General features: G+C 44.9%; 1 protein-coding gene across 4 annotated transcripts in view; it reads right to left on the bottom strand.

Annotated features, from left to right (window-relative positions):
- PARP4 (poly(ADP-ribose) polymerase family member 4) overlaps positions 1–25,816 on the bottom strand; it is a 352,799-nt gene that overhangs the window by 197,119 nt on the left and 129,864 nt on the right. For all 4 annotated transcript variants that reach the window (XM_069759088.1, XM_069759086.1, XM_069759089.1 and 1 more), the window contains exons 31-33: positions 16,575–16,640; positions 13,375–13,443; positions 10,253–10,279 (exon numbers count right to left, since the gene is read on the bottom strand). In XM_069759088.1, the coding sequence (XP_069615189.1) occupies positions 10,253–10,279; positions 13,375–13,443; positions 16,575–16,640 (162 nt within the window). The remainder of the gene's footprint in view (positions 1–10,252; positions 10,280–13,374; positions 13,444–16,574; positions 16,641–25,816) is intronic.

Raw genomic sequence — 25,816 nt, 5'->3', positions numbered from 1 at the left:
ATCGCAAGATTTTGGCCAACAACCTCCTTCCCTCAGTAAGAGCATTGAAGATGGGTCGTGGCTGGTCATGACTGCAACTAAGTAGTGACTCCATGTAGGGCCGGTGTAAGCACCCGGGCAAGTGCCAGGGCCCTTAGCAGATAGCGGGGCCAACTAACCATCAGGGACACCGGTGTGCTATGATGGGAGCCCGATGACTGTGCCAGCATCAGCACCCGCGAGTGGGCCCCCCCGCTTGCTCAGGGCACTGGTACTTGTAATATTTACCTCTCCACGTTCCACCACTACGGTGTCTTCAGCATCTCCTGACTGTGACGTTTCAGGTCAGAGGGCGCGATGACGTGACTAGTGTATGCTGTCTGCCTAAACCGTCACAGTGCAATAAGCCGGAAGCTGAGTCCGCAGCACAGCAGCGGCCACCGAGTAGAGATGAGTATTTAATTTTTTTTTATGTTTGGAGCAATATATGGGGACCATCATATGAGGCCCATTATACATGGAGCATTACATGGGGCCAATCGTACACTGGAGGATCATACACACCAGAGTATCATATATGGGGCCCATTATATATGGAGCATTATATGGGGCCCATCATACACTGGAGCATCATATATGGAGACCCACCTACACATTCACAGACTCTCAGACTCTCTTCTACCTCTGTCCTCCATATAATAATAATAATAATAATATACATACAATACAATAAAATACATATACACATGCCTGCCTTCAATGATTTCAAACAAGCTACACTTGCCTTCAAATTAGCCGTCACGTCTGCTAAACCTTGTATATTCATTATCCTATATCCCTAAACAACTGTTCAACTCTCTCCTGCGCCCACCACTGCCTCCTCCAACTCCTCTAATCCCTGCCGAGGACTTTGCCACCTACTTCAAAAATAAGATCGACCAAACAAGGCAAACCTTTACTGTTCCACCACCCCATATACCAGACCTGTGCCCTTCCCTAATAACCTCCCTCTCCAACTCCAACATCACTGAAGGATAGCTTACGCACCTCCTTTCCAAATCATACCTCACCACTTAACCCCATCCCTTCCCACCTGTTCCCCAACCTTACTAACACGCTCATTCCAGCCCTAACCCATGTCTTCAACCTATCTTCTGGTACCTTCCCTCTGCCTTCAAACATGCCACCATCACACCCATCCTCAAAAAACCTAACCTTGACCCAACTGCTATGCCCAGCTATCGCCCCATATCACTGCTCCCGCTTGCTTCCAAACTCCTTGAGCAGCATGTCTATGCTCAACTTTCCTCCCACGTCTCATCTAACTCCTTGACAACCTCCAATCTGGCTTCTGCCCCCACCACTCCACAGAAACTGCCCTGACCAAAATTACTAATGACTTACAGCCAAAGCTAACAGACAGTTCTTCATCCTCCTCCTTATCGACCTGTCCTCTGCCTTCGACACAGTTGACCACTGCCTACTGCTACAGATTCTTTCTTCCCTTGGCTGTTATGAAAGGCAATTCAGTATAACAATGGACATGGAGGTCAGAGCACACACAGTGATCTGACAATAACCCAAAATAACAGAACGAGCTCTGAGACGTGGAAACTCTGCAGACCGCAATCCCTGATCCTCTCCAAACACAACTAGAGGCAGCCGTGGATTGCGCCTAACGCTCCCTATGCAACTCGGCACAGCCTGAGAAACTAACTAGCCTGAAGATAGAAAAATAAGCCTACCTTGCCTCAGAGAAATACCCCAAAGGAAAAGGCAGCCCCCCACATATAATGACTGTGAGTAAGATGAAAAGACAAACGTAGGGATGAAATAGATTCAGCAAAGTGAGGCCCGATATTCTAGACAGAACGAGGATAGGAAAGATAACTTTGCGGTCTACACAAAACCCTAAAGAAAACCACGCAAAGGGGCAAAAGACCCTCCGTACCGAACTAACGGCACGGAGGTACACCCTTTGCGTCCCAGAGCTTCCAGCAAAACAAATAGACAAGCTGGACAGAAAAAATAGCAACAAATAGCAAAGAAGCACTTAGCTATGCAGAGCAGCAGGCCACAGGAATGATCCAGAGAAACACAAGTCCAACACTGGAACATTGACAGGAAGCATGAATCAAAGCATTAGGTGGGGTTAAGTAGAGAAGCACCTAACGACCTCACCAGATCACCTGAGGGAGGAAACTCAGAAGCAGCAGTACCAGTTTCCTCCACAAACGGAAGCTCCCAGAGAGAATCAGCCGAAGTACCCCTTGTGACCACAGGAGGGAACTCTGCCACAGAATTCACAACACTTGGCATCAAAGACCTTGCCCTCTCATCGATTGCCTCATACCTTTCCGACCACACATTTAGCGTTTCTCACTCCCACACTACCTCCTCATCCCGCCTTCTCTCTGTAGGAGTCCCTCAAGGCTCTGTCATGGAGCCCCTACTCTTTTCCATCTATATCCTTGGCCTAGGACAACTCAAAGTCCCATGGCTTCCAGTAGCACCTGTATGCGGACGACACTCAGAGCTACCTCTCTGGCCCAGATGTCACCTCTCTGCTGTCCAGAATCCCGGAGTGTCTATCAGCCATATCCTCCTTCTTCACCTCTCGCTTCCTAAAACTCAATGTAGACAAAACCGAACTCATCATCTTCCCTCCATCTCGTGTATCTCCCCTACCTGACCTATCTATTATGGTAAACGGCATCACGCTCTCTCCGGCACCTGAAATCCGCTGCCTCGGAGTAACTCTCGACTACCCTGTCCTTCAAACCTCACGTCCAAACTCTTGCCACCTCCTGTCCCCATCAACTCACAAATATTTCCAGAATCCATCCCTTCCTTAGCCCTCAATCTATTGTGCATGCCCTTATCATTTCCCACCTTGATTACTGCAACACCCTTCTCTGTGGTCTCCCCACTAACTCTCTTGCACCACTCCAGTCTGTCTTCAACTCTGCTGCCCGACTAATCCACCTTTCTCCTCGCTACTCCCGTTTCTCCCCTCTGCAAATCCCTCCACTGGCTCCCAATTCCCCAACGAATCAAGTTCAAACTACTAACACTGACCTACAAAGCCTTCCACAACCTGTCCACTCCCTATATCTCTGAACTAATCTCCCAATATCTTCCCTCATGTAATCTTCGATCCTCCCAAGACCTCCTACTTTCCCCCACACTTATTTGTTCCTCACACAACCGCCTCCAAGATTTCTCCCGAATATCCCCCATACTTTGGAATTCCACGCCTCAGCACGTCCGATTATCCATCAACCTCGCATCTTTCAGATGGAACCTGAAAACCCATCTCTTTAGGAAAGCGTACAGCCTGCAATAACCATTCTGACGCCTCCCCACCACCCTAGCTGCCGCCTTACCACCACCAGAGCTGCTGCACCCCCGACCTTCCCCATTATCCTATAAAATGTAAGTCTGCAAGGACAGGGTCCTCTCCCCTCTGTACCAGTCTGTAAATTTGTAAATTTGTTTACTATAAACGACATCTATAACTTTGTATGTAACCCCTTCTCATGTACAGCACCATGGAATTAATGGTGCTATGTAAATAAATAATAATAATAATATGGGGCTCATCATACGCTGGAGCATCATATAGGGCCCATTATATATGGAGCATTATATGTGGGCCATTCTGCTTGGAGCAATATATGGGGCCCATCATATACTAGAGCATTATATGGGGCCCTTCATACTGTATGGAACATTATATGGGCCCATTATGTATAGAACAATATATGGGGCTCATTACACAGGATGTATGCACAAATTCCTCATCCTGCTGATACCCCAATGCTGGCCCTTTGATTACATACAGTATGTGTCTCTATTGCTGCACCTACTGTGTGCCATTCAGATGGTAAAACAAGCCTCTAGATTACAGTAATGCTGGGTGTAAGTACCCTAGAAAACAGTGCACACATTTTCCCCCCCAGAAAGTAATAATGCACTCTGTGTGCCCCTTTGACAGTCACAATAACCTGAGTTCACCTATAACAATAACTGTCCACCTTACATGTAATAATGTCCCGAGTCTCCCCTATACAGCCCCCTTGTACATGGAATGATGCTCTCTTATACACAAAATACTTATACACAGTATAATGCCCCCTCACTGTATACTACCACCCACACAGTATACTGACCCCTTAGTAGCCCTCAAACTGTTTGATGGCTCCAACACTGTATGATGGCCCCACTCACTGTAATCTCCACACTGTATGATGGTCCCCTAAATAGTCGTCAATATAGTATTAAGCACTCCTAATAGGCCTCTATAGTATAATGCATTACCAATAGGCAGACTCTATATATTATAATGCACTCCCCATAGAAAGTCTCTATAGTATAATGCACCTCCATAGACAGACTCTATAGTATAATGCACCCCCCATAGGCACACTCTATATAGTATAATGCATCCCCCATAGGCATACTCTATTTAGTATAATGCACTCCCCATAGGCAGACTCTATAGTATAATGCAGACTTCATATAGTATAGTATAATGCACCCCCCATAGGCAGACTCTATAGTATAATGCACACCATAGGCAGACTCTATACTGTATAATGCACTCTCCATAAAAAAATAAAATACTAATAATAATTTTTATTTATATAGCGCCAACATATTCCGCAGCGCTTTACAAATTATAGAGGGGACTTGTACAGACAATAGACATTACAGCATAACAGAAATACAGTTCAAACAGATACCAGGAGGAGTGAGGGCCCTGCTCGCAAGCTTACAAACTATGAGGAAAAGGGGAGACACGAGAGGTGGATGGTAACAATTGCTTTAGTTATTCGGACCAGCCATAGTGTAAGGCTCGGGTGTTCATGTAAAGCTGCATGAACCATTTAATTGCCTAAGTATGTAGCAGTAACGACACAGAGGGCTATTAACTGCATAAAGTGAATGAGAACATGATGCGAGGAACCTGATTGTTTTTTTTTTGTTTTTTTTTTTAAATAGGCCACACAGGGATCGTTAGGTTAATGCATTGAGGCGGTAGGCCAGTCTGAACAAATGAGTTTTTAGGGTACGCTTAAAACTGTGGGGATTGGGGATTAATCGTATTAACCTAGGTAGTGCATTCCAAAGAATCGGCGCAGCACGTGTAAAGTCTTGGAGACGGGAGTGGGAGGTTCTGATTATTGAGGATGCTAACCTGAGGTCATTAGCGGAGCGGAGGGCACGGGTAGGGTGGTAGACTGAGACCAGAGAGGAGATGTAGGATGGTGCTGAGCCATGGAGTGCTTTGTGGATGAGGGTAGTAGTTTTGTACTGGATTCTGGAGTGGATGGGTAGCCAGTGTAATGACTGGCACAAGGTAGAGGCATCGGTGTAACGGTTGGTGAGGAATATGATCCTGGCAGCAGCATTCAGGACAGATTGGAGCGGGGAAAGTTTGGTAAGAGGGAGGCCGATTAGTAGAGAGTTACAATAGTCCAGACGAGAATGAATAAGTGAAACAGTAAGAGTTTTTGCAGAGTCGAAAGTAAGAAAATGGCGAATACTCACCTCTCCTCCTCGTTCCCCTGCTGCTTTGAGTGCCGGCACATCTCCGGACAGCGGGCGCCAGGTAATGACGTCATTGTGTTCGCTGTCAGTGTCTGCATCAGGGACAGATACTGAGAAGGGGATGATGGGAGAGGGAGCATAATGCTCCCACTCTCATCAATGCGGTCAACTGTATCGGCATCTAGCTGTTGCAATAATGGGGTGGGTGTGAGGACCCACTGCCAGCACTGGGCCCCCCTCCTGTTTAGGGACCACATAGCAGCCGGGTGGCAGAGCAGGGAGATCAATTCTCCCTGTTCTGCCACAGAGTGCAACTGTATGGACGCGCTGTGCACACCGATACAGTTACCGTAGCATAGCTACTGGTGGGCCCTCTCAGAGCGAAGGGCCTGGTGTGATCGCCCCTTCCAGTAGCTACGCTACTGGTAATATATGCTAAAGGGGCCCACTGAGACTCTTTAGCCTGGGGCCCACGAAAACCTGGAGCCAGTCCTGGCTCCATGAGAAGAATTTCTAGGTCCTGGAGTGGCCTATCTAGTCTCCAGACCTGAAAAAAATAGAAAATCTTTGAAGGGAGCTGAAACTCAATGCTGCCCAGTGATAGCCCAGAAACCTGAAAGATCTGGAGAAGATCTGTATGGAGGAGTGGGCCAAAATCCCTGCTGCAGTGTGTGCAAACTTGATCAAGAACTACAGGAAACGTCTGACCTCTGCAATTGCAAACAAAGGTTTCTGTACAAAATATTAAGGTATGTTTTCTATTGTGTGAAAAACTTATTTCATGCAATAAAATGCAAATTAATTATGTAAAAATCCTACAATGTGATTTTCTGTTTTTTTATTTTTAGATTCTGTCTCTCACAGTAGAAGTGTACCTACGATAAAAATTATACCTTTCCTTTCTTTGTAGGTGTGAAAACTTGCAAAATCGGCAGTGTATCAAATACTTATATATATATATATATACACAGTGGGGAAAAAGTCACAGGTCACAGGTAGGGGTCGCTGTGCGTTCTCCCCAGGATGTGCACTGAGGCATATGGAGGCCATGAGAGTGCATTGCAGGCACAGGCATAGCTGTGATTGCAATGCAGACTAAAAATAAGTGCTAGTCTTGGGCATGTTAGTGTCCAAGACAGAGTTGGGAAAACCTGCTCTGTGTTTTGCATTTTGAAACAGACTGCAGGATGATAGTCATGCAGTCCGTTCATTCCAGGCCCGGAATTCCATGTGGCTGAAGGCCACATATCCCAGTTAAAATCCCTGCAGTAAAGGGTTTGGGTGTATCAGTGTCAGGGCCAGAGTCAGTTGGTGCTTGATAGTGTGCACAGCATTCGGCATTGCAGAGCTCCACCTGTGTGATTCAATATGCGTAGCCAATATGGTCAAGGCAGCTGAATAGCCTGGCACCCACAGCTTACACAGCTGGGCAGTCGTCCACGGTCACTGGTCTCAGATGGATGGTCTTGTGCCCAGAGGTGGACTGGAGGTAGACTGTCCTGTGCCCGAAGGAGAACTAGAGTATGTAATGACTACAAACTGAGGGATATCATGTACTGTGGAAAATCTGTGAGTAAAGAGCCATTGACACGGTGATGCAGTCGCCCGCGGTAACAGGGCATGAAGGTAGACCGGTGTGTGTAGTGACTGTGTAACCCAGAGTATATGGGCCCAGCTGCTATCCAGAGGATACTGGGTACTATGTAGTGCTATGAATTGGACATTAAGGATATGCACTGGTGTGAACTGAACATTAATTGCTATGCACTTGTGTGAATTGGACATTTAATGCTGTGACATAACGCAATAAAGAGACTTTTGTGTTGGAACTCTGTTGGGTCACTGCCTCATCACTGAACAGCGTGCTACCGCGACACTACAATATATATTGTAGTGCGGCGGTGTTCACACTGTGCAGTAATGGGGAAGTGATCTAGTAAAGTTCAAAGCAAATGTCTTTAATGTCCAAAAAAAACAAAAAAGCATATGGTATCTTCCGGATTGCAGCCGGGGCGCCAAAGCAGTCCGTATCCGAGACTGGTTGCTGTGGACGACTGCACCACCGTGTCATGCTGAGGGATGCCAGGCGTTTGCTTCCCTTGGCTCTATATTACCTCACACAAACTGGGCTTTGCAGAGCTACCTAATCTGCAGCTTGCAAAACAACACTGACACACCCAACTCTTTGCTGTAGGGTTTTAAATGAGATCTGTGGCCATGGGCCACTTATAAGACCTGGCTGGAGGGAGTGAACCGCCCCACTGCCATCCTGTAGTTCCTTCCAAAAATAAAAACCCATGCCGGGATTTCATAAATCTGCTTTTGCCAAATAGCTTAACTAAGTCCATACTTTTATTTACTGCAACCACAGTTATGACTGTGACTGCAATGCACTCCAGCAGCGTCAATACGCTTCTGTGTGCATCTTGGGGGATACATACCGTCCCTCGCATATAATTAACCTCACTGCCTCACAAAATATATACAGTATATATACAGTGGGGCAAAAAAGTATTTAGTCAGTCAGCAATAGTGCAAGTTCCACCACTTAAAAAGATGAGAGGCGTCTGTAATTTACATCATAGGTAGACCTCAACTATGGGAGACAAACTGAGAAAAAAAATCCAGAAAATCACATTGTCTGTTTTTTTAACATTTTATTTGCATATTATGGTGGAAAATAAGTATTTGGTCAGAAACAAAATTTCATCTCAATACTTTGTAATATATCCTTTGTTGGCAATGACAGAGGTCAAACGTTTTCTGTAAGTCTTCACAAGGTTGCCACACGCTGTTGTTGGCATGTTGGCCCATTCCTCCATGCAGATCTCTTCTAGAGCAGTGATGTTTTTGGCTTTTCGCTTGGCAACACGGACTTTCAACTCCCTCCAAAGGTTTTCTATAGGGTTGAGATCTGGAGACTGGCTAGGCCACTCCAGGACCTTGAAATGCTTCTTACGAAGCCATTCCTTCGTTGCCCTGGCGGTGTGCTTTGGATCATTGTCATGTTGAAAGACCCAGCCACGTTTCATCTTCAATGCCCTTGCTGATGGAAGGAGGTTTGCACTCAAAATCTCACGATACATGGCCCCATTCATTCTTTCATGTACCCGGATCAGTCGTCCTGGCCACTTTGCAGAGAAACAGCCCAAAAGCATGATGTTTCCACCACCATGCTTTACAGTAGGTATGGTGTTTGATGGATGCAACTCAGTATTCTTTTTCCTCCAAACATGACAAGTTGTGTTTCTACCAAACAGTTCCAGTTTGGTTTCATCAGACCATAGGACATTCTCCCAAAACTCCTCTGGATCATCCAAATGCTCTCTAGCAAACTTCAGACGGACCCGGACATGTACTGGCTTAAGCAGTGGGACACGTCTGGCACTGTAGGATCTGAGTCCATGGTGGCATAGTGTGTTACTTATGGTAGGCCTTGTTACATTGGTCCCAGCTCTCTGCAGTTCATTCACTAGGCCCCCCCGCGTGGTTCTGGGATTTTTGCTCACCGTTCTTGTGATCATTCTGACCCCACGGGGTGGGATTTTGCATGGAGCCCCAGATCGAGGGAGATTATCAGTGGTCTTGTATGTCTTCCATTTTCTAATTATTGCTCCCACTGTTGATTTCCTCACTCCAAGCTGGTTGGCTATTGCAGATTCAGTCTTCCCAGCCTGGTGCAGGGCTACAATTTTGTTTTTGGTGTCCTTTAACAGCTCTTTGGTCTTCACCGTAGTGGAGTTTGGAGTCAGACTGTTTGAGGGTGTGCACAGGTGTCTTTTTATACTGATAACAAGTTTAAACAGGTGCCATTACTACAGGTAATGAGTGGAGGAAAGAGGAGACTCTTAAAGAAGAAGTTACAGGTCTGTGAGAGCCAGAAATCTTGATTGTTTATTTCTGACCAAATACTTATTTTCCACCATAATATGCAAATAAAATGTTAAAAAAACCGACAATGTGATTTTCTGGATTTTTTTTTCTCAGTTTGTCTCCCATAGTTGAGGTCTACCTATGATGTAAATTACAGACGCCTCTCATCTTTTTAAGTGGTGGAACTTGCACTATTGCTGACTGACTAAATACTTTTTTGCCCCACTGTATAACCCCTTTTAAAACAGAAAGTTTGGAAAAATTGGTACACTGTGCTATGTCTGAAGGGTCTGACACAGATTTTCTTTTTTCTACTTAAGTGATCTCAAAGAACTTGCAGCCCCTGCACCATCGGCTTAAGGTACTACATGAGGAAGGGCTACTAGGAGTAATTTTCCTATTTATAGAAAAAAGAAAATTGTGCCTTCCCTCCTAAAAGGATCCGTAAGTGGCCATTTACTCCTCATTCAATAAATATAGTTTGACATGCAGCTTACCATCTCTGCTAATGACCTCTTATAGATCATCAGGAGGCACGACTTGGGGACACATGTAATGTATAGATCTCAGCGTTCCCATGGAATCTACTCCAGTATACATATCTTTGCAAAATATATCTTCATGCACTACAGAACTGTGAGTAGTTACTGCATTTGACTTTCCCTGAGCATACCCGATGAGGACCCCGATATATCACATCTGCGTGAACGAGGGAAGTCATCGTCTGGGTTGCGACAGAAGAGTCAGCCAGACTTGACATTTTGTTGAAGGAAAATATGTAGATCAAAACCTCTAACAAAATAATCCAAAATATTAAATACAGGGGAATAATAAGAAAAGAGCTTACAATTGCGAGAGCCTCAGATACACCGTCCTGAAAATAGATAAGAGGACAAATCAAATTGTGGAAACTTACACATAGCCATAAAAATGAATTAACGGATAATTTTTTTTACTATATATTTTTTTTTTTAATGACCAGACTAGTACTGAATTAGAAGAGTGGTGTGCACTGCGCCAAACACAAGCACCGGCACATTATAGCACAGCTGAGCTGTGCTGGAAGCCAGTGCACAGATTAATGGGTAAAACCATGCATGTGCCGATTACTTACTGGGTGAGAGAGCATGCAGTGGAGGCGATCAGCTCACTGTATATACTTGGCCAGGACGGCACTGATACAGCAGCCTATAAGGGACAGATGAACTGACCCGGTACCTTGCGTACCAATGGCAGAGGAGGGAAAATATAGCCAGCAGCCAGCAAATTAGGGGTGATATCTGTAAAAACAGCCCTGATTTTAAAATTATTTTTATTGGCACACTTGAAAGAATCTCCCAGTAAAATATTATGAAACCACATTATAGTTTTGGAAATGACGCTTAAGGCCACGTTCCCACGATCAGTATTTGACGTTGCAGAATTTCAGCACCATTTAGCTTTATGCACCTATTATGGAAATTAGGTTACTTGCGTTTTTATGTGGGATTTTTTTTTAGAATGCGTTTTTGATGCTGCATTTTTTTTCTCTGTTTGATGTGTCATGCTTTAAATAAAGCTGCTTTGTTTTTTTATTTTACTTCTTGGTATTTATGGAGAATAGGGAAAACTCAGCGTACTCGCAGGAGAAAGAGACATGTTGTGGATTGGAAATATGTCAAGCAGGTAAATTTACACAGGGTAAAAAAGAAGTGCCGTCGACATGAGATCTCTATAAATCCCATCCACTTCGCTGGTACTGTAAAAAGCTGCATTTGTGCTGCAGCAAAAATATGCAGTGTCAAAAACGGGATAAAAGCTCATGGTGGGAATGTTGCCTTAAAGAGGTATTCCCATTTCCGAAATTCTAGCCCAATATACAATAATGATATTGGAAAATACCTCCAATTAGAAATATAGAATAATTCTTCTGAATCACTATGTCGCTTACCTAATGTGCAGGACATTGCAGTAGCTTGGGTATTCATAGTTACGACCACTAACAACTAACTGTCCCTGTATCAGTGGTCGTAACCATGGCTACCTAAGCTATTGCAATGCCCTGCACATGGGGTTTAGAGACATATCGAATTGGAAGAACTATATTACAGTTCTAACTGGAAGTATTTGCTCATATCATTATTATTACACCTACTACATATTGGGAGAGGATCTTGGAGATGGGAATACCCCTTTAAAAGTCTTTATGTAGAATAAATATACAAAAAAAACTGACACTAAATACATCAGTAGGATGTGTAGGCAGATTCCATCAGGAGTGTAACACAGATTATACCAGAGATGTACACTGCAAAGAGCCTAACGCAATCAAACAGAGTGTATATTTCCAAAAACCTAAAAATGATCCATGATCATCCATTTTGACAGTTCTGCTACGTTCACTTAAAGAGTAATCATTCAAAAATCAAAATTACACATAAAAAGAAGCAACTCTGCATTATATTTCTTCAGAGAATTCCACTTCTCTCTCCTCCTGGACTGATCCTTCACTCTCAATTCATGGGGAAAATCTGTATTCAATGAAGAGAGACTTTGTCATTACTTGATCGCTGATGGAGTTGGTGCTTTTAAAATTCTATGGAAAGCGGAGAAGGGAGGAGCTGGAGACACAGACAGACATTCTGCTGCAAATTCTCCATATATCGTAAGTTGCGGATTATAAGACGCACCCCAAATTGTGGGAAGGAAAATAGTTTTTTTTTTTAATATAAAATGGTGGTGCGTCTTATAATCTGCTTTTACAGTAACTTACCTGGGGGGCGGCACTGGTGAAGCGGGGTCCCAGGTGGCAGGGTCGCAGCTACAGATGCTCCGGACCCCAGAATGGTAGGAGGTGGTGTTCGATTTACGAGTATTGTGGAGTGAGGTGATGCTGCAGGCCCCAGACTGGTAGGAGGTTGTGTCCGGTGGTGAGTGGGCTCCACCAATAGTTTGTGAAAACCCAGAGCCCCCGCAGTTTCAATGCTTTTCAATGAGGTGGACTCAGGGCAAATGGCTGCCACAGGGGGTGCATGAGCTCTTGAGATCTCAGGAGATGAGATATTGGTGCTGTTATCTCAGTCTGCGAATACACCACCTCCGGTGCCCATTTTCGCAGAGTCCACCGCATTATGAAGAATGGAAAGTGCAGGGACTCCGGGCATTCACAAAAATGTCGGCCTGGGACCTGAAGCACACCCCACCTCTGCCGATGCCAGAAGCTTCCTGTAGCAGCAACCCTGGGACCCCGCTCCACCACAGCTGGTAAGCTACATTCGGATTTGGGGGGGGCGAGTATGATAATATAAATAGTATAAATAGTATAATTGAAAAAAATATGGTAACTTTTTGAGTTATGTCATCTCCTGTCTCAGTAATGAAACCATCTGCCTTCACTGAATACAGATTTTACCCGTGAATTGAGAATTTTGAAATGTAATGATTAGTCCAGGAGGAGAAAAAAGCAGATTTTTGTGATAAGATCTATTAGAACGTTTCTTATTTGCATGTGTACTATTGCTTTATGGGGAAAAAATAAAAATAACTTACTTTTTACCGAATTCTATACCCGTAGGACCTGGAGTATCCTGACATGACTGAATAATAAAGTGGTCTCTATTCATTTACTCTTAGGGAAGTCTTGAGAATAGAAAAATATACGTGTTCATATAGAATCAAATGGAATGGGGGACCTAAAGATAGGTATGGAACCCATAGGTGGGACCAGGAGCTATCAAAAAAGTGATGATATATCCTGTAGACATGCTATAAATGTCTGACATGCTATAAATGTCTGTTTAACTTGGTCATCTTATAAATTGGACAACTCCTTTTACCGATCATATGTTTTTGGAATGTGGGAACAAACACAGGGAGAACGTACAAACCCTACACTGACACCTGGTCAGAATTAATACCAGGACTCAAATACTGGGAAAAAAAAACAAAAAACAATCACTTAAATTAATAAGAGAAATGAAAAGAACTCACGAATAAGCCAAACCCCATATCATTTTCTTCTTCCTCATCTTGGCAAGAACCAAAACTTCTACTGCCAAGCTGGAAGCAAAACATTAAAGTTACTTACACATAATGGCAAAATATATTTTTAAGGTTATAGTTTTTTTTTCCCCAAAGCTTCTAATTGTATTTAGATAAAAAATTCACATGTAGAGAAATGTTTGAGAATGACCTTTCTAAAGTAGCCCTCATCCTCCTCCCATCAAAGTTTTTATCCTCTTAGGCATCTTTTACACTTGCCGTGGTTTTGCGTCCCCAATAGATTTCTATGGAGCCACAAAAATGGGTCGCAATAATTCCACTGTGCCCCGTATGCCGTATGGCCGTGAAAAAATATCGAGCCTGCTCGATCTTTTTCACGGCTTACGGATACGGCCCCCATTTTGGAAACCCGAAAAACGGCGATTCACAAGTTTTTTGTGGTCCTTTGTTGCAGCAGACCGTGAAAATTGCGGCAATACGGCCCGCAAAAAAACCCGGTAAGTGTAGAAGAAGCCTTAATATATTGCAGTCATCATATTATATAGCACTGTGTACTTACAATTGCTCATTTTGTTTTCTACCCACTTAATTCTTCTCTTTTCCATTAGGTCTATGACATCACGTGATTTAAAAACTAACTAGCTGAATCCTTCTAAGCTTTATGTAAGGGAATGAAAGATTGAAGAGACACACACAATAGTGTTTAAAAAAGTGGGTAGTAATAATTGAGTCCCCCACTACCAGCACCTGTCTGGCCTGCCCTGCGCTCCTATTTCCCTCCTTACTGGAGCAGTCACTCCTCCGGCTTTCAGAGGACATGCCTGGCTGCAGCAGTGCTACCCCTGTACTGGCACCCCCCTCATCTGCCAACTTAGCAAACTTATTGGGGTGTGCCAGATCAGGACTAGCCTCCCTGGCACTCTTCCCTCTACCCCGCTTCCTGTCACCCAGCTTGCTACTTCACCGTCCTGCAGCTCCATCCTACCATCCCCCGCCTCATCTATCCCATTGAGTGATATCCGTTGTAAATTCTACAATACCTTAGAAATCGGCGAATCCTTGCAGCACAAAGAGTGACTGCAGACTTATCATTTTATACCAGACAGTACAGTCCTCCATACAGTTTTATGGGCACCACATAGTTCTCTATACAGTATTTTGGGCCTCACATGGTCCAACATACAGTATCATGGTCTCTCTCTCTCTCCCCCTCTCCCCCCCCCAGGTGAAAAACAAAACGGATCCCGCAGAAAAAAAGGATCCGTCGCATCAATTTGTCACTATTTGCAACGGATCCGTTTTTTAAAAAATTGGCCGGATTGTGCCTGAAACAAAAAAACCTGATGTGTGAAAGTAGCCTTTCTCTGAAGAGAACAGAGGGAATACCCTTTTAAAAGTCTTTATGTAGAATAAATATACAAAAAAAACTGACACTAAATACATCACATTACTTATTTTATAGTAGGATGTGTAGGCAGATTCCATCAGGAGTGTAACACAGATTATACCAGAGATGTACACTGCAAAGAGCCTAACGCAATCAAACAGAGTGTATATTTCCAAAAACCTAAAAATGATCCATGATCATCCATTTTGACAGTTCTGCTACGTTCACTTAAAGAGTAATCATTCAAAAATCAAAATTACACATAAAAAGAAGCAACTCTGCATTATATTTCTTCAGAGAATTCCACTTCTCTCTCCTCCTGGACTGATCCTTCACTCTCAATTCATGGGGAAAATCTGTATTCAATGAAGAGAGACTTTGTCATTACTTGATCGCTGATGGAGTTGGTGCTTTTAAAATTCTATGGAAAGCGGAGAAGGGAGGAGCTGGAGACACAGACAGACATTCTGCTGCAAATTCTCCATATATCGTAAGTTGCGGATTATAAGACGCACCCCAAATTGTGGGAAGAAAAATAGTATTTTTTTTTAATATAAAATGGTGGTGCGTCTTATAATCTGCTTTTACAGTAACTTACCTAGGGGGCGGCACTGGTGAAGCGGGGTCCCAGGTGGCAGGGTCGCAGCTACAGGAAGATGCTCCGGACCCCAGAATGGTAGGAGGTGGTGTTCGATTTACGAGTATTGTGGAGTGAGGTGATGCTGCAGGCCCCAGACTGGTAGGAGGTTGTGTCCGGTGGTGAGTGGGCTCCACCAATATTTTGTGAAAACCCAGAGCCCCCGCAGTTTCAATGCTTTTCAATGAGGTGGACTCAGGGCAAATGGCTGCCACAGGGGGTGCATGAGCTATTGAGATCTCAGGAGATGAGATCTTGGTGATGTTATCTCAGTCTGCGAATACACCACCTCCGGTGGCCATTTTCCCAGAGTCCACCGCATTATGAAGAATGGAAAGTGCAGAGACTCCGGGCTTTCACAAAAATGTTGGCCTGGGACCTGAAGCACACCCCACTTCTGCCGATGCCAGAAGCTTCCTGTAGCAGCAACCCTGGGACCCCGCTCCACTACAGCCGGTAAGCTACATCTGGATTGGGGGGGGGGGGGGGAGTATGATAATATAAATAGTATAAAGAGTATAATTGAAAAAACATGGTAACTTTTTGAGTTTCGTCATCTCCTGTCTCAGTAATGAAACCACCTGCCTTCACTGAATAGAAATTTTACCTGTGAATTGAGAATTTTGAAATGTAATGATCAGTCCAGGAGCAGAAAAAAAGCAGATTTCTGTGATAAGATCTATTAGAACGTTTCTTATTTGCATGTGAAAAAAAAAAAACTTACTTTTTACCGATTATTATACCCGTAGGACCTGGAGTATCCTGACATGATGAATAAAAAAGTGGTCTCTATTCATTTACTTTCAGGGAAGTCTTGAAAATAGACAAATATACGAGTTCATATAGAATTAAATGGAATGGGGACCTAAAGATAGGTATGGAACCCATAGGTGGGACCAGGAGCTATCAAAAAAGTGATGATATATCCTGTAGACATGCTATAAATGTCTGACATGCTATAAATGTCTGTTTAACTTGGTCATCTTATAAATTGGACAACTCCTTTTACCGATCATATGTTTTTGGACTGTGGGAACAAACACAGGGAGAACACACAAACCCTACACTGACACCTGGTCAGAATTAATACCAGGACCCAAATACTGGGAAAAAACAAACAAAAAACAATCACTTAAATTAATAAGAGAAATGAAAAGAACTCACGAATAAGCCAAACCCCATATCATTTTCTTCATCATCTTGGCAAGAATCAAGACTTCTACTGTCAAGCTGGAAGCAAAACATTAAAGTTAGTTACACATAATGGCAAAATATATTTTTAAGGTTATAGTTTTTTTTTCCCCAAAGCTTCTAATTGTGTTTAGATAAAAGATTCACATGTAGAGAAATGTTTGAGAATGACCTTTCTAAAGTAGCCCTCATCCTCCTCCCATCAAAGTTTTTATCCTCTTAGGCATCTTTTACACTTGCCGTGGTTTTGCGTCCCCAATAGATTTCTATGGAGCCACAAAAATGGGTCGCAATAATTCCACTGTGCCCCGTATGCCGTATGGCCGTGAAAAAATATCGAGCCTGCTCGATCTTTTTCACGGCCTACGGATACGGCCCCCATTTTGGAAACCCGAAAAACGGCGATTCACAAGTTTTTTGTGGTCCTTTGTTGCAGCAGACCGTGAAAATTGCGGCAATACGGCCCGCAAAAAAACCCGGTAAGTGTAAAAGAAGCCTTAATATATTGCAGTCATCATATTATATAGCACCGTGTACTTACAATTGCTCATTTTGTTTTCTACCCACTTAATTCTTCTCTTTTCCATTAGGTCTATGACATCACGTGATTAAAAGCTGACTAGCTGAATCCTTCTAAGCTTTATGTAAGGGAATGAAAGAGTAAAGAGACACACACAATAGTGTTTAAAAAAGTGGGTAGTCCGGGTCTGGGCCGGCTCCAGGTTTTCTTATCCCAGGGCAAAAGAGTCTCAGTGGACCCCTGTAACACATACCACAATTCATGATGCACAGATAATAAATATAGGTATAGTACAATGACAAAGATTTCACTTCTTACATTACATAGTTACACAGTTATTAAGGTTGAAGGAAGACTTTAAGTTCATCTAGTTCAACCAATAGCCTAAGCTAACATGCCCTAACATGTTGATCCAGAGGAAGGCAAAAAAACCCATGTGGCAAAGAGTAAGCTCCACATTGGGGAAAAAAATTCCTTCCGGACTCCACATACGGCAATCAGACTAGTTCCCTGGATCAACGCCCTATCAAGGAATCTAGTGTATATATCCTGTAACATTATACTTTTCCAGAAAGGTATCCAGTCCCCTCTTAAATTTAAGCAACATCATACGGCAGAGAGTTCCATAGTCTCACTGCTCTTACAGTAAAGAACCCACGTCTGTTATTATGCTAAAACCTACTTTCCTCCAGACGTAGAGGATGCCATCTTGTCCCTGTCTCGTGTCTATGATTAAAAAGATCATCAGAAAGGTCTTTGTACTGTCCCCTCATATATTTATACATTAACATAAGATCACCCCTTAGTCTTCGTTTTTCCAAACTAAATAGCCCCAAGTGTAATAACCTATCCTGGTATTGCAGACCCCCCAGTCCTCTAATAACGTTGGTCGTTCTTCTCTGCACCTGCTCCAGTTCAGCTATGTCTTTCTTATACACCGGAGACCAGAACTGTGCACAGTATTCTAAGTGTGGTCGAACAAGTGACTTGTATAGAGGTAAAATTATGTTCTCCTCATGAGCATCTATGCCTCTTTTAATGCATCCCATTATTTTATTTGCCTTAGTAGCAGCTGCCTGACACTGGCCACTGAATATGAGTTTGTCATCCACCCAAACACCCAGGTCTTTTTCATTGACGGTTTTGCCCAGAGTTTTAGAATTAAGCACATAGTTATACATCTTATTACTTCTACCCAAGTGCATGACCTAACATTTATCCCCATTAAAGCTCATTTGCCATTTATCAGCCCAAGCTTCTAGTTTACATAAATCATCCTGCAATATAAAATTGTCCTCTCCAGTATGGATTACCCTGCAGAGTTTAGTGTCATCTGCAAATATTGAAATTCTACTCTGAATGCCCCCTACAAGGTCATTAATAAATATGTTAAAAAGAAGAGGGCCCAATACTGACCCCTGTGGTACCCCACTGCTAACTGCGACCCAGTCCGAGTGTGTTCCATTAATAACCACCCTTTGTTTCCTATCCTTGAGCCAGCTCTCAACCCACTTACACATATTTTCCCCTATCCCCATTATTCTGATTTTATGTATTAACCTTTTGTGTGGCACCGTATCAAAAGCTTTTGAAAAGTCCATATACACTACATCTACTGGGTTCCCTTGGTCCAGTCCGGAACATACCTCTTCATAGAAGCTGATCAAATTAGTTTGACATGAACGGTCCCTAGTAAACCCGTGCTGATACTAGGTCATGAGGTTATTCCTCTTCAGTTACTCCAGTATAGCATCCCTTAGAATGCCCTCCAGGATTTTACCCACAGTAGAGGTTAAGCTTACTGGCCTATAATTACCGACTTCAGTTTTTGTCCCCTTTTTGAATATTGGCACCACATTTGCTATACGCCAGTCCTGTGGTACAGACCCTGTTATTATGGACTCTTTAAAGATTAAAAATAATGGTCTATCAATGAATGTACTTAATTCCTGCAGTACTCGGGGGTGTATCCCATCCGGGCCCAGAGTTTTGTCAATTTTAGTGATTTTTAGATGCCGCCGTACTTCCTGCTGGGTTAAGCAGGTGACACTTAATGTGGAATTTTTGTTATCACTGATCATATTGTCTGCCATGGGATTTTCTTTTGAAAATACTGATGAAAAAAAGTCATTTAGCATACTGGCTTTTTCCTCATCCTCATCCACCATTTCACCCAGACTATTTTTAAGGGGGCCAACACTATCATTTTTTAGTTTCTTACTATTTACATAGTTAAAAAATATTTTGGGATTATTTTTACTCTCTCTGGCAATGAGTCTCTCTGTCTCAATCTTTGCTGACTTGATTTGCTTTTTACAGACTGTGGTGGAATATGTGTATATATATTATATATATCTATATGTGTGTAGTGACCTCTGACATCTGTCTAGTGATAATGTAGCATCTGTCCTGAAGGCCAGTGGCACCTAGGTGTTAATATGTACTTCCTTGGGAAGAGTAGGAATTCTGTCTCCATATCTCACCAGGGGGTCTAGCTAGAGCCAAGAACAAAGGGACACTTGACACCTCTGAGGTCTTGGAGGGGAGATGCTAAATGCTGCTTGAGGGAAGGTATCCCTGGGAACCATTTCACACATGTCTCCAGAGGAAAATAATATATATTCATTAGTAGCGCGGCCATGGCCCAATCAGACAGGCAGCAGTTATGATATTGGCCTGAGGGGCCGGTCTAGAAACCTGACCTCAGACCAAAGTTATAAATTTAGGCTGCAGACAGAGAATGGTGTTCACATGTGAGGGCAGCCTGAAAAGCAGATGTGTTCCACAACTACATTCACCCCCCTCAGGGAGCAGAAAGCAGACTACAAGTTAGATGATTTCTGTAAGTTTCCTCCTCTTTATTTTATACTGTTTTGCATAAGTTGTATGTCTTTTTATTATCATATTTTTATACCTTTTCTTGTAAGCATTTAACCTTTTTCTATTAAAGTATAAACTTTAATAAGTTGAACCTTGAATGTTCTAAAGAATCCATAGCCTAGAGGTGTGTGAGCCTTATGAGTGATAGACATATTTTGATTAGTTATTTCTGGGACTCATCGCCCGTGTATTCGATGAGTGGTGGCAGCGTGTATGAGCGGGTGTGTGGCCTGGGTCGGTGTGTGATTTATGCTCCCATTACAGCATAGGACAGAGGTTGAATGCTGGACGGAGAGTGGGGAGATAGATTAACCCTTGCAGGCACAACCCAAAGTCACGTGTGAGAGCAGGCACGTGACGAATAAGTAACACCACGGAGCAGCGATCCGTGACAATTGGTGGCAGAGCGGTGGGATAGAATTATTTCTATTAGAGCATTAGTGCATGGTTTAAGCAATTATTCCCTGTACTAAAGAATTGGTATCCTTGCGAGGAGTGCACCAGTTCTTCAAGGTTCAACTCAGTGCTTACTTAGACATACTTGCAAACAGTTTCCCCTCCCCGTTTTTCTTTTCTATCTTTTATTTGGCAAAGGCTGTTCATCGATATGGCAGCCCAGTACAAGAAGCAGAGCAAGGAAGCTCTGACCGACCTCTGTGAGCAGAGAGGAATAGAGACAGCCGACAGATCCAAGGAACTGCTGATACGCGCCCTGGTCGAGCAGGACATAGAGCAAAGTGCTGGAACATCAGGGCAAGGAGAGGGCCCACCTCAGAGAGACCCAGCAATGCCAGCTCTTGCACCGGAGATGCCTGATGGAGATGTCAGCAATGCCAGTGCTGAGGAGCCTATGGACTGTACTTTGCAAATGGACTTACAACGGCTGGGAACAAGTGATCCCAATCTGTGCATGCAGCTGATTCTACAGTACCGACAGGCTGCAGACCGACAGGCCGAGAGAGAGGCTGCGGAACGCCGGGAGGAGAGAGCTTTCCAGCTTCAGATGGCTCAACTAGAGCGGGGTATCAGTCCTCAGATAACCCCCTCCCAGGACATAAATCCAAGGAGGCCAAGTCTTGAAAACTTCCCTGTGATGGAGAAGGATACGAACTTAGATACTTTCCTGCGGGGGTTTGAAAAAACCTGCAGGCAGTACCATCTACCCCGTGAGCAGTGGGCACAGTATCTAACCCCAGGGTTGAGAGGCAAAGCCCTGGAAGTTTTTGCTGGCCTCCCACCAGAGCTAGATGCGAATTATGAGGCCATAAAGGAGGCCCTGATCAGGAAATACAACCTGACACCAGAAGTGTATCGTAGAAAGTTCCGGAACCTACAACGTGGATCAACTGACAGCTATGTGGATGTTGTGGGCACCTTGAGGACCACGTTCCACCAATGGATTAGGGGACTTTCTGTCAACAGTTTTGAGGACTTAACAGATCTTATGGTGAAGGATCAATTTCTTCACATGTGCCCCACGGATGTACGACAATTTGTGTGTGATCGGGAGCCACAAACTGCAGATCAGGCTGCAAGGATTGCGGACAGCTATGTGGCTAACAGGATGCCTGAGGTGCGGAAGCCATCGGGATTCAGCTGGAGGGGAGGTAAGCCAAATGGGGACCCTTCTCCCTCTGCCGGCCGATCACCAGTGCTGTCCAACCCCACCTCCTATGGGGCCCCGGGAAATAGACATTCTCTAGGCGATGCACGCCGGTGCTTCTCCTGCAACAAAGTGGGACATGTTAGCGCTGTCTGCCCTGATAGGGAGAAACGCCCAACTACCACCACAAAGCCGACTGTGCCCCCACCGTCTGTCCTCTTTGTAGCTGGCTCTGATGTGAGGGCAAATGAGAACTGTCAATCTGTCACTGTTGGCAATAAAGTCACCATTGGTCTCAGAGACACTGGGGCAGAGGTGACCCTGGTGCATCCAGCCATGATAACCCCCTGCCGATATCATACCAGGAAAGACGATGTCTATAACCGGGATTGGAGGGGTCAGCCCCGCCGTGCCCATGGCCCGTGTGTACCTGGACTGGGGAGCAGGGAAAGGACTGAGAGAAGTGGGAGTATCAGAAGCTATTCCCACCAATGTGTTGCTAGGCACGGACCTGGGGAGGAAGAAAGTGACCCACCTGAGATCCCGTGCGAGGAGGGAAAATGTCCCAATGCACAGGACTGTAAATATGTGGCAGCTGTGACCCGGAGTCAGGCTGCCGCTCAGACTCAGGCCCAGAGATTAGAGGATGAGTCTCAGACAGAACTGCCAGAACAGGAGGCCCATACTGTGGTCCCGGAGCCTCCATACATGGCAGACCCACCACGGTCCCTGATAACAGACACTGGAAACTCAGCTTCAGACCAGGGCCTGGCAGTCACACTAGGCCGGGGCCTGCAGGCTCACCGTCAGAGCTTCCAGGAGGCCCTGCAGACAGATGCCAGTCTGCAGGAGCTCAGATGTCTTGCAGACCAACCCCCTGCTGCTTCTGGCAAAGAGAGAGTATACTGGGACCAGGGCAGACTGTATACAGAGACTATCCCCACGGATACTACAGAATCTTGGGACTATGAACGGCGGCTGATCGTCCCTTATCCATTTAGGGAACAATTATTGAGGATTGCCCATGAAGTTCCTTTGGCCGGACACCTTGGAATCCAAAAGACTAAAGCTCGCCTGACACATAACTTCTATTGGCCCAAGATGGGGACAGATATTGCCAATTACTGCCGATCGTGCGTAGTTTGTCAGCGAGTTGGAAAGTCCGGGAATATACAGAAAGCTCCATTGATACCACTGCCTGTGATCGATGAACCTTTCCAGCGAGTGGCTGTGGATATCATAGGGCCACTTGCAATCCCTAGCAGCTCTGGCAAAAAGTACATCCTCACAGTGGTGGACTATGCTACACGATACCCGGAAGCTGTGGCACTATCCTCCATCCGAGCAGACAAAGTGGCGGATGCTTTACTGACTGTGTTCTCTCGTGTGGGTTTCCCCAGGGAAATGTTGACCGATCAGGGAACCCAGTTCATGTCTGATCTGATGGAAAGCCTCTGTGAAAGAATACAAGTACAGCATCTTGTGGCCAGCGCCTATCATCCCCAAACCAACGGACTCTGCGAGCGCTTCAATGGAACATTAAAGCAAATGCTCAAAATGTTGGTGGAGACTGAAGGGAGAGACTGGGAGCGGTACCTTCCCCATCTGCTGTTTGCCTACAGAGAGGTACCCCAGGCGTCTACTGGATTCTCCCCCTTTGAACTGGTCTACGGAAGGAGGGTCAGGGGGCCACTTGATTTGATTAAGGACTGTTGGGAGGACGACCCCAGCACTACTGGAGTCTCAGTGGTCGAATATGTACTGCGGCTCAGAGAGAGAATGCAAAAACTGAGCAACCTGGCCCATGAGAATGTGGCCCAGGCCCAAACCAACCAGAAGGTCTGGTACGACCGTAATGCCAGACTAAGGGCCTACGAGGAAGGGCAGAAAGTTTGGGTGTTGGTCCCTATGTTACAGAACAAATTGCAGACCGCATGGGAGGGACCATATACTGTACATAAGCGGCTGAATGATGTTAATTATGTGGTGACACTAGATGAGCATGCAAAGCGTCAGAAAGTGTTTCATGTAAATATGTTGAAGGCTCATCATGGCAGGGAGGCCTGTGTCTTACCTGTCTGTAGCCTGCCTGAAGAGGGGGAGGCTGATCTGTTATTAGATGTGGGGGCTGGGACTCAGTGCATGGAGTCCCTGGAGTCAGCAGAGTTTAACCCTGAGCTATCCCACAGTCAGAGGTCTGAGCTGATGGGGGCGCTCAGCGAGTTCACCGAAGTCTTCACAGGGGAGCCTGGGAGGACACACTTAGCAGTTCACCATGTGGACACTGGTACTAATCCCCCAGTACGACAGTCGGCGTACCGTGTGTCAGCAGAGGTGAAGGCACACATGAGGGAACAGGTAGAGGAGATGCTGAAACTCACGGTGATACAAAAATCCCAGAGTGCCTGGGCCTCGCCTGTGGTTCTTGTCCCAAAAAAGGACCGTACTACACGGTTCTGTGTAGACTACAGAAAATTAAATGTACTGACTGCATGTGAGGTCTACCCCATGCCGAGGATAGATGAGCTGTTAGAGCAGCTAGCTAAAGCATCGTACCTCACCATCATGGACCTGAGTAGGGGATACTGGCAGATACCCCTGACCAAAGAAGCTCAGGAGAGGTCTGCCTTTATAACGCCATTCGGGCTGTTTGAGTTTCTGGTGATGCCCTTTGGTATGAAGAATGCCCCTGCGACCTTCCAGAGGTTGGTCAATCACTTACTGGAAGGATGTGATGGTTTTGCCGTCGCTTATCTTGACGATATAGCCATCTTTAGTGATTCTTGGGAGGAACACCTCGTACATCTTTCGCAGGTGTTGCAAAAGCTTAAAACTGCAGGCCTTACTGTTAAGCCAGGGAAGTGTCAGGTAGCCATGCTGGAAGTTCAATACCTGGGACACCGGGTGGGGGGAGGACTGCTAAAACCTGAGCCAGGGATGGTAGAAGCCATTACAGCCTGGGCCACCCCACGAACCAAGAAGCAGGTACTGTCCTTCCTGGGTACGGCTGGCTACTATAGGAGGTTTGTACCAAACTACAGTGCTCTGGCCAAACCGTTAACTGATCTGACCAGGAAGAGACTTCCTAAAATTGTCTCCTGGAGTCCTCAGTTTGAGGAATCATTTTCTGCCCTAAAGTCGGCATTGGTTAGTTCACCCGTCCTGCAGGCTCCAGATTTCACTCGCCGGTTTGTAGTGCAGACAGATGCCAGCACCTATGGGCTAGGTGCAGTTCTCAGCCAGGTGAACCAACAAGGAGAGGAACACCCAATTCTGTACCTAAGCAGGAAACTCCTGCCCAGAGAAGTGGCTTATGCCACCATTGAAAATGAATGTTTGGCAATTGTGTGGGCTCTGCAGAAGCTGCAACCATACCTTTATGGGCGCAACTTCACCGTGATCACAGATCATAACCCACTGAGTTGGCTCAACCGAGTAGTTGGGGACAATGGGAAATTGCTTAGATGGAGTTTGATACTTCAGCAATATGATTTCACAATTCAGCACAAGAAGGGAGTTGATCATGGCAATGCCGATGGCCTTTCTCGCCAAGATGGCACAGAACCAGATACGGGAGCTGACCTGTAAGTCAACCCCCATGCACGTTCATAAGGAGGGAGGTGTGGTGGAATATGTGTATATATATTATATATATCTATATGTGTGTAGTGACCTCTGACATCTGTCTAGTGATAATGTAGCATCTGTCCTGAAGGCCAGTGGCACCTAGGTGTTAATATGTACTTCCTTGGGAAGAGTAGGAATTCTGTCTCCATATCTCACCAGGGGGTCTAGCTAGAGCCAAGAACAAAGGGACACTTGACACCTCTGAGGTCTTGGAGGGGAGATGCTAAATGCTGCTTGAGGGAAGGTGTTGTGGATTCTGTTTTTGGGCTCCCTCTGGTGGTTACAGATGGTACTGGGTGACTTGTGTTCTCTGCGGTCTCTGGTGTCCACCTGTTCTATCAGGATATGGGAGTTTCCTATTTAACCTGGCTTTCTTGTCATTTCCTCGCCGGCGATCAATGTAATCAGTGTGTCTTGTTACCTCTGCTTCCCGCTTCTGTAATCTTCAGGACAAGCTAAGTTTTTGATTTTCCTGTTCCACGTTTTGCTTTATTTTTGTTTTAGTCCAGCTTGCAGTTATGTGATTCCTTGTTGCTGGTTGCTCTAGTGGGCTGATATTACTCCTCATGTTCCATGAGTTGGCAC

This window comes from Ranitomeya imitator, chromosome 3 (assembly GCF_032444005.1).
Source record: "Ranitomeya imitator isolate aRanImi1 chromosome 3, aRanImi1.pri, whole genome shotgun sequence".
In the NCBI taxonomy this organism is placed as follows: Eukaryota; Metazoa; Chordata; class Amphibia; order Anura; family Dendrobatidae; genus Ranitomeya; species Ranitomeya imitator.
This window is presented reverse-complemented; position numbering and strand designations above follow the sequence as displayed.